This window comes from Chiroxiphia lanceolata, chromosome 3 (assembly GCF_009829145.1).
Source record: "Chiroxiphia lanceolata isolate bChiLan1 chromosome 3, bChiLan1.pri, whole genome shotgun sequence".
In the NCBI taxonomy this organism is placed as follows: Eukaryota; Metazoa; Chordata; class Aves; order Passeriformes; family Pipridae; genus Chiroxiphia; species Chiroxiphia lanceolata.
Window position 1 is genome coordinate 115,342,059 of NC_045639.1, and position 13,727 is coordinate 115,355,785.

At 43.7% G+C, this 13,727-nt stretch overlaps 1 protein-coding gene across 2 annotated transcripts in view; it reads left to right on the forward strand.

Annotated features, from left to right (window-relative positions):
- INTS9 (integrator complex subunit 9) overlaps positions 1-13,727 on the forward strand; it is a 62,259-nt gene that overhangs the window by 30,575 nt on the left and 17,957 nt on the right. For both annotated transcript variants that reach the window (XR_004356468.1, XM_032684641.1), the window contains exons 10-12: positions 1,307-1,487; positions 3,693-3,753; positions 10,760-10,931. Coding sequence is in view for 1 of the 2 variants with exons in the window: in XM_032684641.1 (XP_032540532.1) it covers positions 1,307-1,487; positions 3,693-3,753; positions 10,760-10,931 (414 nt within the window). In the remaining variant the exon portion in view is untranslated. The remainder of the gene's footprint in view (positions 1-1,306; positions 1,488-3,692; positions 3,754-10,759; positions 10,932-13,727) is intronic.

Below are 13,727 nucleotides of genomic sequence, written 5' to 3' on the forward strand. Positions count from 1 at the left end.
AATGTTGTTCTTAATCTCCTCATTCCTCCCTTCACATCCTGTTTACAGCTGGGATAGTTTAGACTTACCCATAATGTAACACATTGCTGGCATGTTTGGTGGCATTTCCATTTTTAGACAAATGCGAGTTATTACTGTTCATAATCACAAATATTTTGATGGTATAGTTTGTTTGTGACCTGGAGAAATAAATCCACTGCACTACAATTGTGTTAGAAGTGATATAAACGGTGCTTTTAACCACCAGCATGTCATAGGCACTGACTGCTGCAAGGAATAAAGCACCTAAATACATGGGAAAGATCCCACTGGAGCCTTTGAAGTTCCCTAGACTCCATAAAACTTGCAAACATTCATCCATAAAAGTCTTTCCTGAGCATGTAGGTGGGGAAGAAAGACCCTTAATATGCTAGATTTATCCCCCAGAGCTTGTCAAGGAATTGAAGTCAGGGAAGTGATCATGTTGGGATGTAATACCTGTGTTTTCAGGCTCTTCCACAGCTTTTTTGTGGAATGTTTGATGCATGATGTTACTGCTGCTGCAGTGGAATTGGCAGCTGTAGGTGGTTTTATCCCACGTCCACAGGTGAAATCCTAGTGAGGCAGGAATTGCTCAGTGAGCTGGACAAAGTACTTCCCCTTTCTCTGAAAGAAATTCTGGGAAATTTGTAATTCGTTCTGCCAAAGAAACACTGGTGTTTGCTCAGTGCTTTCTTTTGCTGTCGTGCTCAGATCTGTCTCAATTACAGAGTAAACCTATTTTTCTTTTTCCTTTTCCTCATTCTTTTCCAGTCTCATGCTGTCTGCAAGTTTTAAATTGTTCTTGTTACGTGGAAAGGACGGAAATGTTTAGTTTTTAAAAAGGGGAAACACTCCATCACCCGTTTCTGTTTGAAATAACCACATCTTCAGCCTTTCAGCTGAAAACTGAGCACAGAACACTTCCCCACGTGTTGTGCTCTTGGCTGAGACCTGTGAGCTGCTGTCCTTCCCTTCTGGTGGACAGCAAATAGCTGGATAGCAAATATTTGGGTGGGGAGGTGGTTTGTGTCCCTCGTTTATCCTCCTGTACCTGTGCAAGGCCGCCCTCTCCTGTCGGGAGTTTTCCATGTGCTCAGGCTGTAGGTGGAGTTCTAAGCCCGGAGGAGGCAGTAAGTAAATGTAATTAATGATCAGAAGTGTTCATCTCAGTTCACAATGTGCTCTGCTAATTCATGCTTCTTTTTATGTCATACTTGGATTAAAGTATTCAAAAGTTTAAATTTGAACCCTGTTAATTGATTTCTGTGGTTTTGCTCTCCCGTAGCGATGACTGTCCGGAACGGAGGGAACGTGCTGGTTCCCTGTTATCCCTCTGGAGTGATCTACGACCTGCTGGAGTGCCTGTACCAGTACATTGACTCTGCAGGGCTCTCCAATGTCCCTTTTTATTTCATCTCACCTGTTGCCAACAGCTCCCTGGAGTTCTCCCAGATCTTTGCCGAGTGGTAGGTGTCCAGGGGCTGCTCCACCAGCCCCAGTTCTCACCCTCAGCCCTGGGAAATTGTTCTCTCTGCCTGACATGTTCTAATTTACACTTGATTAGAATTGTGGAGGCTGTTTCTGGAGTCACAGGGGGGTGTGGGTGTGTGTGTAAGTAGATGTTCTATAATTAGGGAGGAATCATTTCCTATAGAATGTACAAACTCAAATAATCTCTCCTTTTTGGTACTGGCACTGATGATTAAATGATGTTCCTGACTTGAGGGAGTTTTTGCTGTCCCTGTTTCTATGTTTTACTCCCTCAAACCTCTACCATGGTGTCCCTATATAAGCAAAATAGATTTTTCAGGCTTAATTTTGCTTAGCCAGCAATTTATTTTCATGGAAAAAAAAAAGGGCAGGAGTATCCTGGGCTGGATGAGGCAGAGCACTCAGGTCAGGAGAGGGGAACTTGCTCTGCTCAGCCCTGCTGAGGCCACATGGAGTGTTCTATGTACAAGTACAAGAAGGATATGGGATTACTGGAGTAAGGCCAGCACAGGGCCACAGAAGTGAGGAGCCTGGAGAGCAGAAGGCCCAGTGGAATCTTATCCATGTGTAGAAACACTTGATGGGAAGAGATAAGGCTGAGGGATCAGACTCTCCTCAGCAGGGCCCACTGACAGAACAAGAGGCACAAATTGAAACGTGAAATTCCAACAGGGTGATGGCTTAAACTGCCAGAGGGCAGGGTCAGATGGGATATTGGGAAGGAATTCTTTACTAGAAGGGTGATGACACCCTGGCACAGGTTGCCCAGAGCAGCTGTGGCTGCCCCATCCCTGGAAGTGTCCAAGGCCAGGTTGGAGCAACCTGGGATAGTGGAAGGTGTCCCTGCCTATGGCAGGAGGTTGAAAAAAGATGAGCTTCAAGGCCCCTTCCAACCCAAACCATTCCATGATTCTGTGATTCTGTGGAACACTGCAACAGGTTGTGCAGAGAGGACGTGGAGACTTTTCTATGGAGACACCAAAACCCAACTGGACACAGTCCTGGATGACCTGTTGTATGTGGGAATGCTTGAGCAGGGGTTTGGACTGGATCCCAAGAGGTCCCTTCCAACCTCAACCATTCTGTGATTCTGAGCCTTGGAGAGGAGAGCCCAACCACTTGGAACTCTTTCCAAATTTTTACAAATGGAGACATGCTCTAGATTATTAGGGTTAGGTAGCTTTTCCTTTCTTTCTTCCTCTCCAGATATTTTAAGTCTGGAGGCCCTGGAAATCCTATGTGATTTGGTCCCTCAGGAGAATTGTAAAGGGGATTGAAATCTGGTGAATTTATGTGGAATGGAGGCAGAGATAAAGCCATCTGTAAAACAGAGATTTGGGGTCAGAGCTGGGGTTGATATTCAGGGATTCCAGCCTCCAGTTCTACCCTTTAGTCAGCTGAAGAAAATGTCCTGCTCTTAATACCCTTAGACTTTATCAAAATTAGTTTGACCCAGGCTTATTGCTTTTTAATAAAGTGAAAGTATGAGGCAGGCAGTGTTTCCCAGAAAAAGCCACCAGGACATTGTCACTGCAGATAATTGTCACCCAGACCTCTGACAAACAGCTTCCTTTTGCTTCTGTAATAGGATGAATCAGGAGCCTGGATAGAGCTCATCAACAGCTCTCAGTATCTGTGTTTTAAAGATAAATGATGTAAAATAGCAGGTCCCTGTGAGTGTTGGGCTGTGGTAAGAGGCATTTTACTGACATTGCAGCTACAAAAACAAAATGCACAGGAGAAGGAGTTTACAAGGAACAAAAGGACCAAGTCACCGATGAGAAGTGGGATGAGGCAAGTGGAATTTTTCTGTTGACAGATGATTTGGCTTTGCAAAAACTGCTGAGGTCTGGACTGGGAAATGGGGATGTCGAGTTACAGATTTGCCTTCAGCAGCAAAAGGATCTGTTACAGTGTGTACAGAATTACTTGAATTACCTTCAGCTGTCTTGCACCTTCTCTGCGTGATCTCACTGTGATTGAGTTGTTGTTCCATGTGGGTGTTGATCCTCTAACTAGAAAGACTGGAAGCAACAAAACAAGTCAGTGATTTTGCACCTGATGCCAGAAATCAAACGTGGTTTTCTCCAAAAACAAAAAAACAGTGTGTCAGTAGATGGCAGCAGATGCTGCAGGATGTTCTGCACCTCTAACCCAGCTGGTTTCCTTTGCTTTTACAGGTTGTGTCATAACAAACAGACAAAGGTGTATCTTCCAGAACCTCCTTTTCCCCATGCTGAGGTAAGTAAACCATGGTCTTGTTTGGTTTCTGGATCACAGTCCTGTGTGGCTGGGTTTTTTTGGGTGAGCCCCTGTACAGCTCCTTAAGTTTTGTGTCATTGTTCACACAAGTGGTTTTCTTTTTCCTTTTCTTTCTATGATGAATTTGGGAGCGTGGAGGAGGAAGGAATGATAGTGTTCCCTCAACTCCAAAATTCCCATCTTTATTTCAGTATCTCACACATGGTATTTCAGTATCTCACACACAGTATCTCACATTCCCCTCAGAATGTGATCCATGTACACATGGTTGGGTGTTTGCTCTTATCCCACTGCAACCACGAGTATCCCCAGTGTCCAAGCAGTTCATTCCAAAGTCTAAAACTAAGAGCTTGTCACCAGAGACAGTTTAGTCATCCCAGCTCCTACCTCCCTGGAACAGGCACCCTGTTTGCTGCAGGAGAAATGGTACCTTGGAAGAGAGTTTCTATATAAAAAGTTCAAGCTTGCAGCACTGGGTGCTGTCATTGACAATTTTAAATGGAATTACTTGAGCATCGCAGTGAAGCAAAGAAGAATGAGGTTCCTGGCTTTGGAGGATCTTCCCTGCAACAAATTAAGAATTTGAGGGGAGGTTTTAGCCAACTAGACATTAAATAAATGTGGGGGAGCTCGTGCCTTCAGAGGTATCTCACATATCAAGGAAGGAAATTCTCCACTGGGAACAGGCGGTTTTTCCTCTGAAGTAAACGAGAGGCAGGTTGGGAAAAGAAGAAACAGGACTGAGAAATAATTTTAGCTAAATCCTCCTCCATTTGGGGCGTGCAGAAAACTGTCTCTTCTAGTTGCTGTGGTCCAAACTGTTTCATGAGATATCCAGGGTGGTCACTGCAGATTTAAGAGCCCAGAAATTAAATCCTTTTACAGACACGTTTGGGAGGTTTTTTCCATCTGAAAATGTGTCATCCAGGGATTTGTTCTGGAAATTGCCATTACCCATCAGATCTATCATCTGTAGGTGCTTCAAAGGCGTTGTTGGAAGTAGGATCTGACCAGGAGCCCTCACTCTTTCCAGATGCTTGAACGTATTTCAAGCAGGATGTGCAGTGAATTATGTATAATCTGTTACCAGAAATAATGTGGACTGCAGGGCAAGCCACCTGCTCACCACTTATTTTCTAACCAAAAAAATTTATTCCCACTGATATATCAATTCCAAAGGCTGATCCCTGAGTACAAGACTCTCTTACCCTCCGTCTCTGCTTTCTGGGGTGTCCTTGATGTTCCACAGCGTCGTTGCTTTCACTGACAGCCCATATTCTAGTTCACAATATGCTCTGGAATGGGCAGATTGAAGTGAAAACCCATCCAAAAAAAGAGAAGCCAAACATGCAGCTGTCACAGCCTGGATTAATTAACCCATTTTATATGATGGGCCTTTGTGTTTATAGAGTGATAACGGTGTCCTCTCATTCTTAGGACGTTTTATATTCTCCAGAGGCTTGTTGATGATGAGATTTTGCCAAATTATTGTGTGGCTGTTGAAACAGCTTTGCAAAAACTGCTCTGTGCTTCAGGTGGAGATCAAGGTGATTATGCAGGAAAGGCCTCCCAGCAGGGGATCACAGATCAGCTCAGGGACGTGCCTGTTCCAGGGACCATCCACAAGATGTCCGTGTCAGGGCCCCAGTGCTCAGCACATGCTTTGGATTCCTTGTTAAATCTGCAAAATCTTGCAGCTGACACTGTGTATGTACCTCACAGGATATAAAGCATCTATATAACCACTTTTCCTGTGGCTCCACAACCTCCCAGTCAGGAGCTTTTGCTTACTGGCACTTCAGGGGGTTTCTAATGAGCAGGAGAAGCAGACAGTGAGTGATGGTTTCTACTGGACAGGTTGTTAGTGGGGAATTGCTTTAGTTTTCTCAAAGTAATGGTGGGTTGTGCAGTGTAACCTGCACAGAAATTGCCCATCATGAAAGGATGTGCTTTAACTGCTCAGTTGTTGGAGGAAAATAGGGAATTACTCAGACATGTCTCTTAGTTCTTAGGAAGCATTAATAACATGCCTGCCATGATACATCAGAGAGGGACAGGCCAGGAAATAAGTTTCTAATTATTTCCAGAACAAGCCCAGCCCAGCACAATGCTGATCCTGAAATTTGATGTTCCTGCTTAGTTGTATAAACAGCAAGATTTAAAAGCAAACAAGGCAAAAATTCCCCCAAATCCTTGTTGTGGTCTCTTGCAGCAATGAGTTCCAGTGTATTATAACAGAATAATTACTTCCTTTAATCAGCTGGGATTGTATTTGGCATTTCACTTAACTACCCCTTTATTATTGTCACAAGAGGATAAATAAAAGCATCTTGATTGTCTCTACAATTACTATTTTTATTTCTCCTCCCTCTCCACACTGAGTTGTTTGAAGCTTTTTCCTTCTCTTTGCGTGGAAATTTTCCAGGTTTATGGTTTCTGTTGCGTGTTTTGAGCTCATCCCTTGTTCTGCTGTGCTGAATAAAACCAGCACACGTGTTCAGCTCTGCAGAGGACCCAAAACACTTCTCCCTCCTTGTTAGTGCCACTTTACTGTAGTAGTAGGTGCTCATCCATCTCCTCCTACACAGTCACTGGTGCAGTTTTTGAGGTGGAAATTTGTTTCCCAACATCCAGTGTGAATGAAGAGGGAATATCCTTTCCCTCTGAGCGAGGCACGTGGGTTAAAGTGCTTCAGGTTTGTAGGGATGGATTTGGATATCAATTCCTGCTGAAATTAATATGAATGGAGTGTCCAGATTCTTGCGCAAGCTGGTGAAGTCCCACCTGCAGCCTTTTAGCAGTGCACAAACCAAAAAAACCACTTATTTTTAAAGACATTTCTGAAGGAAGAGTTGCTGTGACTCTGTTGGAAGGACTTAGGATATGGGTCAAGACTCCTGTACATTCCAGCCAGACTTTTCCCAGGAGGAAAAGCAGGAAAGTGGAGGAATGGTTAGGGAAGGGATGGGTGGCTCTGTAAGTGGCTCTCCCCTGTGCTGGAACAGAAGTGGAAATTCACTTTTTCACCAGCAGTTACTGCAATGGGTAAGAGAGGAGAAGGAGCTCAAACTGGGAAAATGTTGCAAAGCTGAAAACTGGAGATCCCAAATGTTTGTGGATGCAGCAGGCTGGGGAGGGGGGGTGGCTTTCACTTCCAAGCCCCTGTATCAGTTATATCCGAGGATCCACTGTCTAAGTAGGCTCAGATTTCAGCTCCACAATGCCTTGCTGAAATGCTCTGGACCATAAATCAGTAATTTGTTCTGTTTAGAAATGTTATTCTGGTATTCCAGAACCAACTTGTGGTTTTTTTATCAAATTCCACCTGGGAATGTCCCATCCAAACACAGGCACAGCTGAGGAATTAGCCATCCCCCTGACCATTTTACCAGGAACCATGGATTTTTTGACTTTATAACATCCTTTTCTTGACTTTTTAAATTAATGGCTGAATTGTTCCAGCAAGGCAAAATGAGGAGCTTTCACTCCTTTTCCTCTCTGGTCGATCTTTCCACGGACAATTTCAGGCACTAGATAAGTGACTCCAGACTTCTGTAAATGTCTGCAACAATAAAATTTGAGAGGTAATTTATATTGATCAGTATTTGCCAGTGGAGGAAGAATTTGGATTTATTGTGCTCTTATTAAGGATTCTGTGAGCAACATCTAAGAGAAACGGCTACAAAAAATCCTTTTTTTCTGACTCAAAGATGAGCCAGAGTGGGAGTAATATTGATTCTGTGGTCTTAAATACCAGCATTTTTCTTCTTCAGCTTTGGTTCCCTCCCCCATATACCAGTTCCTGTGTAACACATTTCAATAAATACCTGGAATCAGGTGATTGTATAGTATTATAGTTTGGTTTATAGTTCTGTAGAGAATTGTAATATGAATAATTATTATATAGGACTTGGACTCAATGATCCTTGTGGGTCCCTTCCCGCTCTGGATATTCTGTGATAGAATTAGGCCCCTGTTAGTGTTGATTTTATGGAGGGAGTGAGGGAGGTGAAATAATAAACGTATCATTCCCTGATAGGAACCACATTTGTTCCAAATTCTGGCTCCAGAGCACACACACACACACACACACACACAGAGTAAATAGCAGTATGTTTTGGCTCACTTCAACAAAGGGTACACAAAGGCTCTGGAGATTTATCCTGTTTATAGCAGCAGTTGCTGACCCTGTAAATCAAACCCACAGCTTTAAAGGAAAGCAGAACCATTTGGGATTTTGAGAAAAAACACAGCTCTCAGTCTTGATTCAGTGCTTTACCAGCCTCTGTCTCTTAAGCTCTCAGTCAACAGTGGTTCTTTCTGTGCAGAGATGCTCTGAGTGTTGCTCCTGCTTTCCAGCTTGTGGAAATCCTGGCTGGCTCAATGCCAGAAGTTGCTTTTGGCCCAGGTTGGAGATCTGACCGTGGCTGTTGTGCTTACACACCCCAGCTCATCTGCACAGAGGAAAAAAAACCTGTACAAATCATTACAGATTCAGTCCCTTTAATGATTTGTGAAATTTTGTTGGGCCTGTCCTGCGTTTCAGCCTCATATTTTTTGGATGGGGTAACTGGGGAAGGCTTTGCTATAGGCACTAAAATCCACCAGCTGCTTTATCACTGGAGTGGACAGAATGTCTCCAAAGTTGGTTTTGCAGCCTTTCACCCCTGCTCTGTTCCACCTGTGAGAGCCAGAGATTGGGAGCTAAACTGTGGAGCTTCACTGGACTTCTCAGGAAAGATCTTTCAAGGTAAAAAGAAAAGAGAAAGAAAAAAAATCATCGCCAGTGAGGCCCTGAAAACTGGATTAGAGATCCTGTGTCTCTTTTCCAAAGTAATAGGAGGGAATTTGAAGCTTCCATAATGCTTTGAAGAGAATCCAGCTTTTATGTTGCTAAGCAGTGAACATTTGTGTAGGTACAGCAGGGAAATAAGCTGTTCAGTGCTTTTGTACATGGAGTGCTGCTTTCACATCTTCACAAAGATTTGAATGCTGCACACAAATATATATCATTTGAAGGAGCCTGTGAAAGAGGAAGAACACTTTGTGATTATCAGGAGTGTGTTACATAAATAGTAGCTGTAGAAATGTCTTTCACTTCACTGTCTGCCTGTCCCTGGCAAAGTTTTGCCCTGGAATGTCACATATCCCATTTAATATTCAAAGTACAAATTGTCCCCTTCTTCCAGTTTACCCAAATTAAACTACTTTTGCAACTTCAGTTTTAAGACTTTTGTCTTCCCCCCCAAAAAACCAACCAAACCCATGAAAAAGCTTCTTGGGGTCGTTTCCTACAAGTTCATTTAAATGCCAGGATTTTATGGATTCAAATTCGGTTGGCCCATTGTCTGCTAAACTGCAGTTTGTGTTACTGAAGCTAAGTTTAGATTCCAAATCCTGCCTGCCAGATGTGTTAATCAGAAATCTTTACCAGCCTTAATTGCAGGAATGTTTTTGAGATTCAGTGCATGTCAACTGCCAGAGCAGTTGCTGGATGGTTTTTTTTCCCATCTCCCTCTTGAAGTTTAAATAGGAATTAGATATTACTTGTAAACTGCAGCAAAGTGTAGTCCCCTTTCTGCATCCTCCATGACCCATGGAAATCACAGGCTGTGTCCACCTGCAGAATTGTCTGATAACCATAAGTTCTGGAGTGCATAAGTTGATAAGAGACTTAGAGAAGCATCAGAATTCTCAGTTTTCTCATCATTTCCAGGTAGGCACATTATCCTGAGTTAGGTCTGCCATGGTAAAAAATAACACAGAACAAGAGGAAGTGGCCTTAAGCTGAAGGAGGGAGCGTTTAGGTGGGATATTGGGAAGGAATTCTTGGCTGGGAGGGTGGGGAGGCCCTGACACAGCTTGCCCAGACAGGGTGTGGACTCCCCAAGTGTCCAAGGCCAGGTTGGACAGGGCTTGGAGCAACCTGGGACAGTGGAAGGTGTCCCTGCCCTTGGCAGGGGGTGGAACTGGATGAGCTTTAAGGTCCTTTCCAGCATTTCCAACCCAAACCATTCTGGGATTCCATGACCAGTCCAACCTCCTTTAAGCACTGGCTCCCAAAGGAAGCCCCATTCCCCTCCTTCCCACTCTTTATCTCTGTGTCTGTTCTCAGTTGCTCAGTGTGTGATTTCCTGTGTTAAATTACATGCCTTTTAAGAAAACTGTATTTACACTTATTTTCAAGCTGGAGATGGAAGCATAAACCTACCGAGAAAAAAACTTCCAAATATTGCCTGAAAGTGCTTCCCAGATTGGTTTATTAAATTGCTTTTAAGTTGCAGCTTGTTTTGCAGATTAGAAAACAGTGGCAGGAGAAATAAAGCAAAACTCTTTGAAAAGTGCCTTGATAAATAAACTCCATCTCAGTAAAGAAATCTGTTCCACCTGCAGAGCTGATTGCACTGTTTGCAAGACATCTTATTGCTCTTAATTCATTTTTATCACTATTTTCAGAGATGGTTAAGGAAGGGCAAGTCAGTCTGTTCTTCTGCAGCAGATTTGACTTTGTGGGAACTCTTTAAACCAGCAAAGCTTGTGGCAACATTCTGCTGAAGGCACAAGTGCCTGGTACTGCTGGGATGGAAGAAAAGCAGGTTAAACATGTGCCTGGAGCTCTTTGCAGGCATAGCAAAGAGGAGAAAGGAGCTTATTTTGAATTTGGCAGCTGAGCTCTCTGTTCACTCCAGGAAACTCTAAGCCAAGGGAGTGTTTGCAGAGTTTCCTCTCAGTCACCAACTGCTGGTACCAAAGAAATGAGAGCAAGGACTTGGAGGCACCTGGCCCCATGCTCTGACTTCCTTTTCATAACATTTAGGACAGTCATGACTGCATTTGTTGGAAAATTGAAAGGATATGCAGGAAGGGACTCTGCGATCGAGTTAGAAATAAACTGTAGGATATTTGTAATCTCATGTAAATAAACACACTGAAGCACACAGGCCTGAAAAAGTTGGTCATGTCTGGGTTTTTGTTTTTATTTCAGCTCATTCAGACAAACAAATTGAAGCATTATCCCAGCATCCATGGGGACTTCAGCAATGACTTCAAGCAGCCCTGTGTTGTGTTCACTGGGCATCCCTCTCTGAGGTTTGGGGATGTGGTGCATTTCATGGAGCTGTGGGGAAAATCCAGCTTGAACACTGTCATCTTCACAGGTAAGTAAAATGCTGATCTCATTATCAAATTAACAGTAGGTTGTGCTCTCTGGTTAAGTGTGGCCACATCCCTGGGGCTTTACTCATTTATTCTGGGGCAGAAGTTTCTGACTTCAGCAGCAGCTTATCTAAATTAAGACCCCAGGACTGACCGTAGGGCCAGATGTAATTATTGTGCCATTTAATTCTCTGTGGCCCTGCAGAGCCAACCTTTGCCTTGCAGAGCCCGTTCCTGCCACGTCTGAGCAAGAGCTTTGTTCTGCTCAGCAGTAAAATGCCTACAGGAAATGAAGTTTTGAATTAAAAGCAGCTGGCTGCAAGTTAAACCCAGGCAAGACCTAATTGATGCTCGTCAGGAAGGAGAAACACTTCTTTTCCATATTCCACTGGAACCACAAACCTTTCCTCATCCCTTCTCCTGCCCTGTCATCAAAACCTCAGGCAACCAGAGAGTGTTTCTGGAGAGATTTCTGTCATCTCTGCTGCTTCAGAAGTGTGCCCCCCACACAGACCTGGCAGTGGGATCTGGGCTGCTCCTTCCTTTTGGCTGAGCTTTTCCTTGGATGCTTTTTGGCTGACAGACACCTTTGTAGCTGAAGCTGAAGGTGCAGCTCTGGCTGATGCCTTGGCAGCTGTTTTTTCCCAATGCCTCAGAAGCACAACAGGTCTTTGAAGTTCCCCCACTTCCCTCAGTCTGCTTCTAGTGCTGACTCTGCTCAAAAATACTTCAAGGCCTTCCCTCAAACTGATGTCCAGGTGTATTTATACCTGGTGTGTCATCCAAACAGAACCCACAGTGGGAATTCTTCAGATCTGAGAAGGTAAATAATAATCCTTTAGGCTGTTGCTACTGAGTTTGTGTCTAACCAGCTCTGGTGTGATGGGAGGTTTGTTATATTTGACTTATCCAGGTAAAATGGTGTGGATTTGGGACTTGGACAGAGTAATGTGGAGGAGAATCCTGAGTAATGGATCAAACTACTCCCACAGCAAGGGTGGGATGGAGTCCTGCTGTTAAGCTTCTTTTCCTCCTCTTTTTAGTGAATAGGAAAACTGCTGGAAAGCACAAAATGTCCTAAAGCAAAGAGGGCTGGGAAAGGCTTATTTCCTTCCTTCTTCCTTCTTTAAGCAAGTCCCTTTAAGTCTTTCACAATATTGATACCAAAAAGTGTCACAGCATCATGATACTGCTGAACCAATTTGGGGAGATTAAAAGTGTGTAATTAGCCCTGTGCAAGGGGAGGGGAGATTTGAGGGGGCTCCTGCTGGGCACTTAAATGTAGACTCTGTGCTGAAATGTTGTGTGGTCCCACAGCTGCTGCAGTGCCATCCCTCCTGACCCTGGAGGTAGTTCAGGAGACAAGCCCTAATTACTGTAATTGGTAAGATTGCAAAATAGATCTGCATTGTCTTGGAAATAGTGAATTCTGCTCCGGCTGGAACTTCCATTCTGAGTGTGCAGAGCCTTTGCTGGGGTGTGCATTTCATGAATCCCTGGGGAATCAGTGGCATTAATCATGTTCTGAGTGTGCTGCCCAGGGTGTCAGAAACTGGCCTTTAATGGCAGGAACTCTCATTCTGTGTCTTCTTGAAGGGAGAGGCAGTTGACCTTTCTGTATTAAATCCTAATCCTCTGTGGATCGAGGCAGTCGAGCACTTCTGTCAGAGCCTGGCGGGTTGTTAAAGGCATTGGAATGTCAGTCCTAACAACCCATGGGTGCATCAGGTCATGGTCTTGGAGATTTTTTTTCCCACTTTATACTTCAAATAAAGCACCAGTTGAGAGCTGCTTTGATAGGGTGACCTTGGAGTGCACAGCAATTCAGGTGGTTCATTTCCTAAATTCATCTGTCCGTGGCTTTTGTCTCTGTCTGGAGGCACATCCACTGGGCAGGATGTTCCTTCTTCCTTCTGACTCTCTAGTCCTAGTCCTACTTTTTCCATTTAATATTTGAAGTAGAAATTGTCCCTTTTTTCCAGTTTACCCAAATTAAACTACTTCTGCAACCTCAGTTTTAAGACTTTTGGCTTCCCTCAAGAAAAGATGCCTCAGCTGGAACAAAACCACGTGGTTTAGTGGTGGGCTTGGCAGCTGGACCCAGTGACCTTAGAGGTTTTTTCCAACCTAAAATATTCTATGATCTATGTCTGTAGAAATTCCCAGCAGATTAAATTCTTCTGTTCTTGGTAACTCCAGTGAAAATCTGAAGCATTGATACCCAGTAAAATAACATTAATATTAAATTAATGTTAATTTATTATTTTATTATTTTTCTGGTTTAAGCTAAAACCTGTGGTTATGAAAGAACCATTGAAGCAGTTGTGAGAGCAGATGACATTTCAGCTTTTCCTGGTTTCTAATAATTAAGACCTTTAAACTACAGGCCATCCAGCATTGTTAATGATGACACTGCTTGTTCAGTCCACAGGAGCCAGGTAGTCTCCACCTTTCCAATCTGTGATGTAAAAAAAAACTACAAGAGTATGGATTAAACCAGCAGCAGCAGGACCCCAGCTGTGAGTGAGCTGTGGTGCTGCTCTGCTGGCTCCTGTCATTGCAAACATTCCTGCTGGAGCAGTATTGAGTAGATTATTGATTAAAAATATTGAACACCACTGAGCCACAAAGAAATTCTGGAAGGAGACATGGTACAAAGAAGCTGCCTCTTGCTCTGGTAACAGCAATGCCTTAAAAACCAACTCCCTTGGACATCTTAAACCAGCTCATGGCACATCAGTGCTGTGCAGGGGAAGGTTTTATAACTCAGTGTCACACAGCAGTGAATCAGGAGTCTT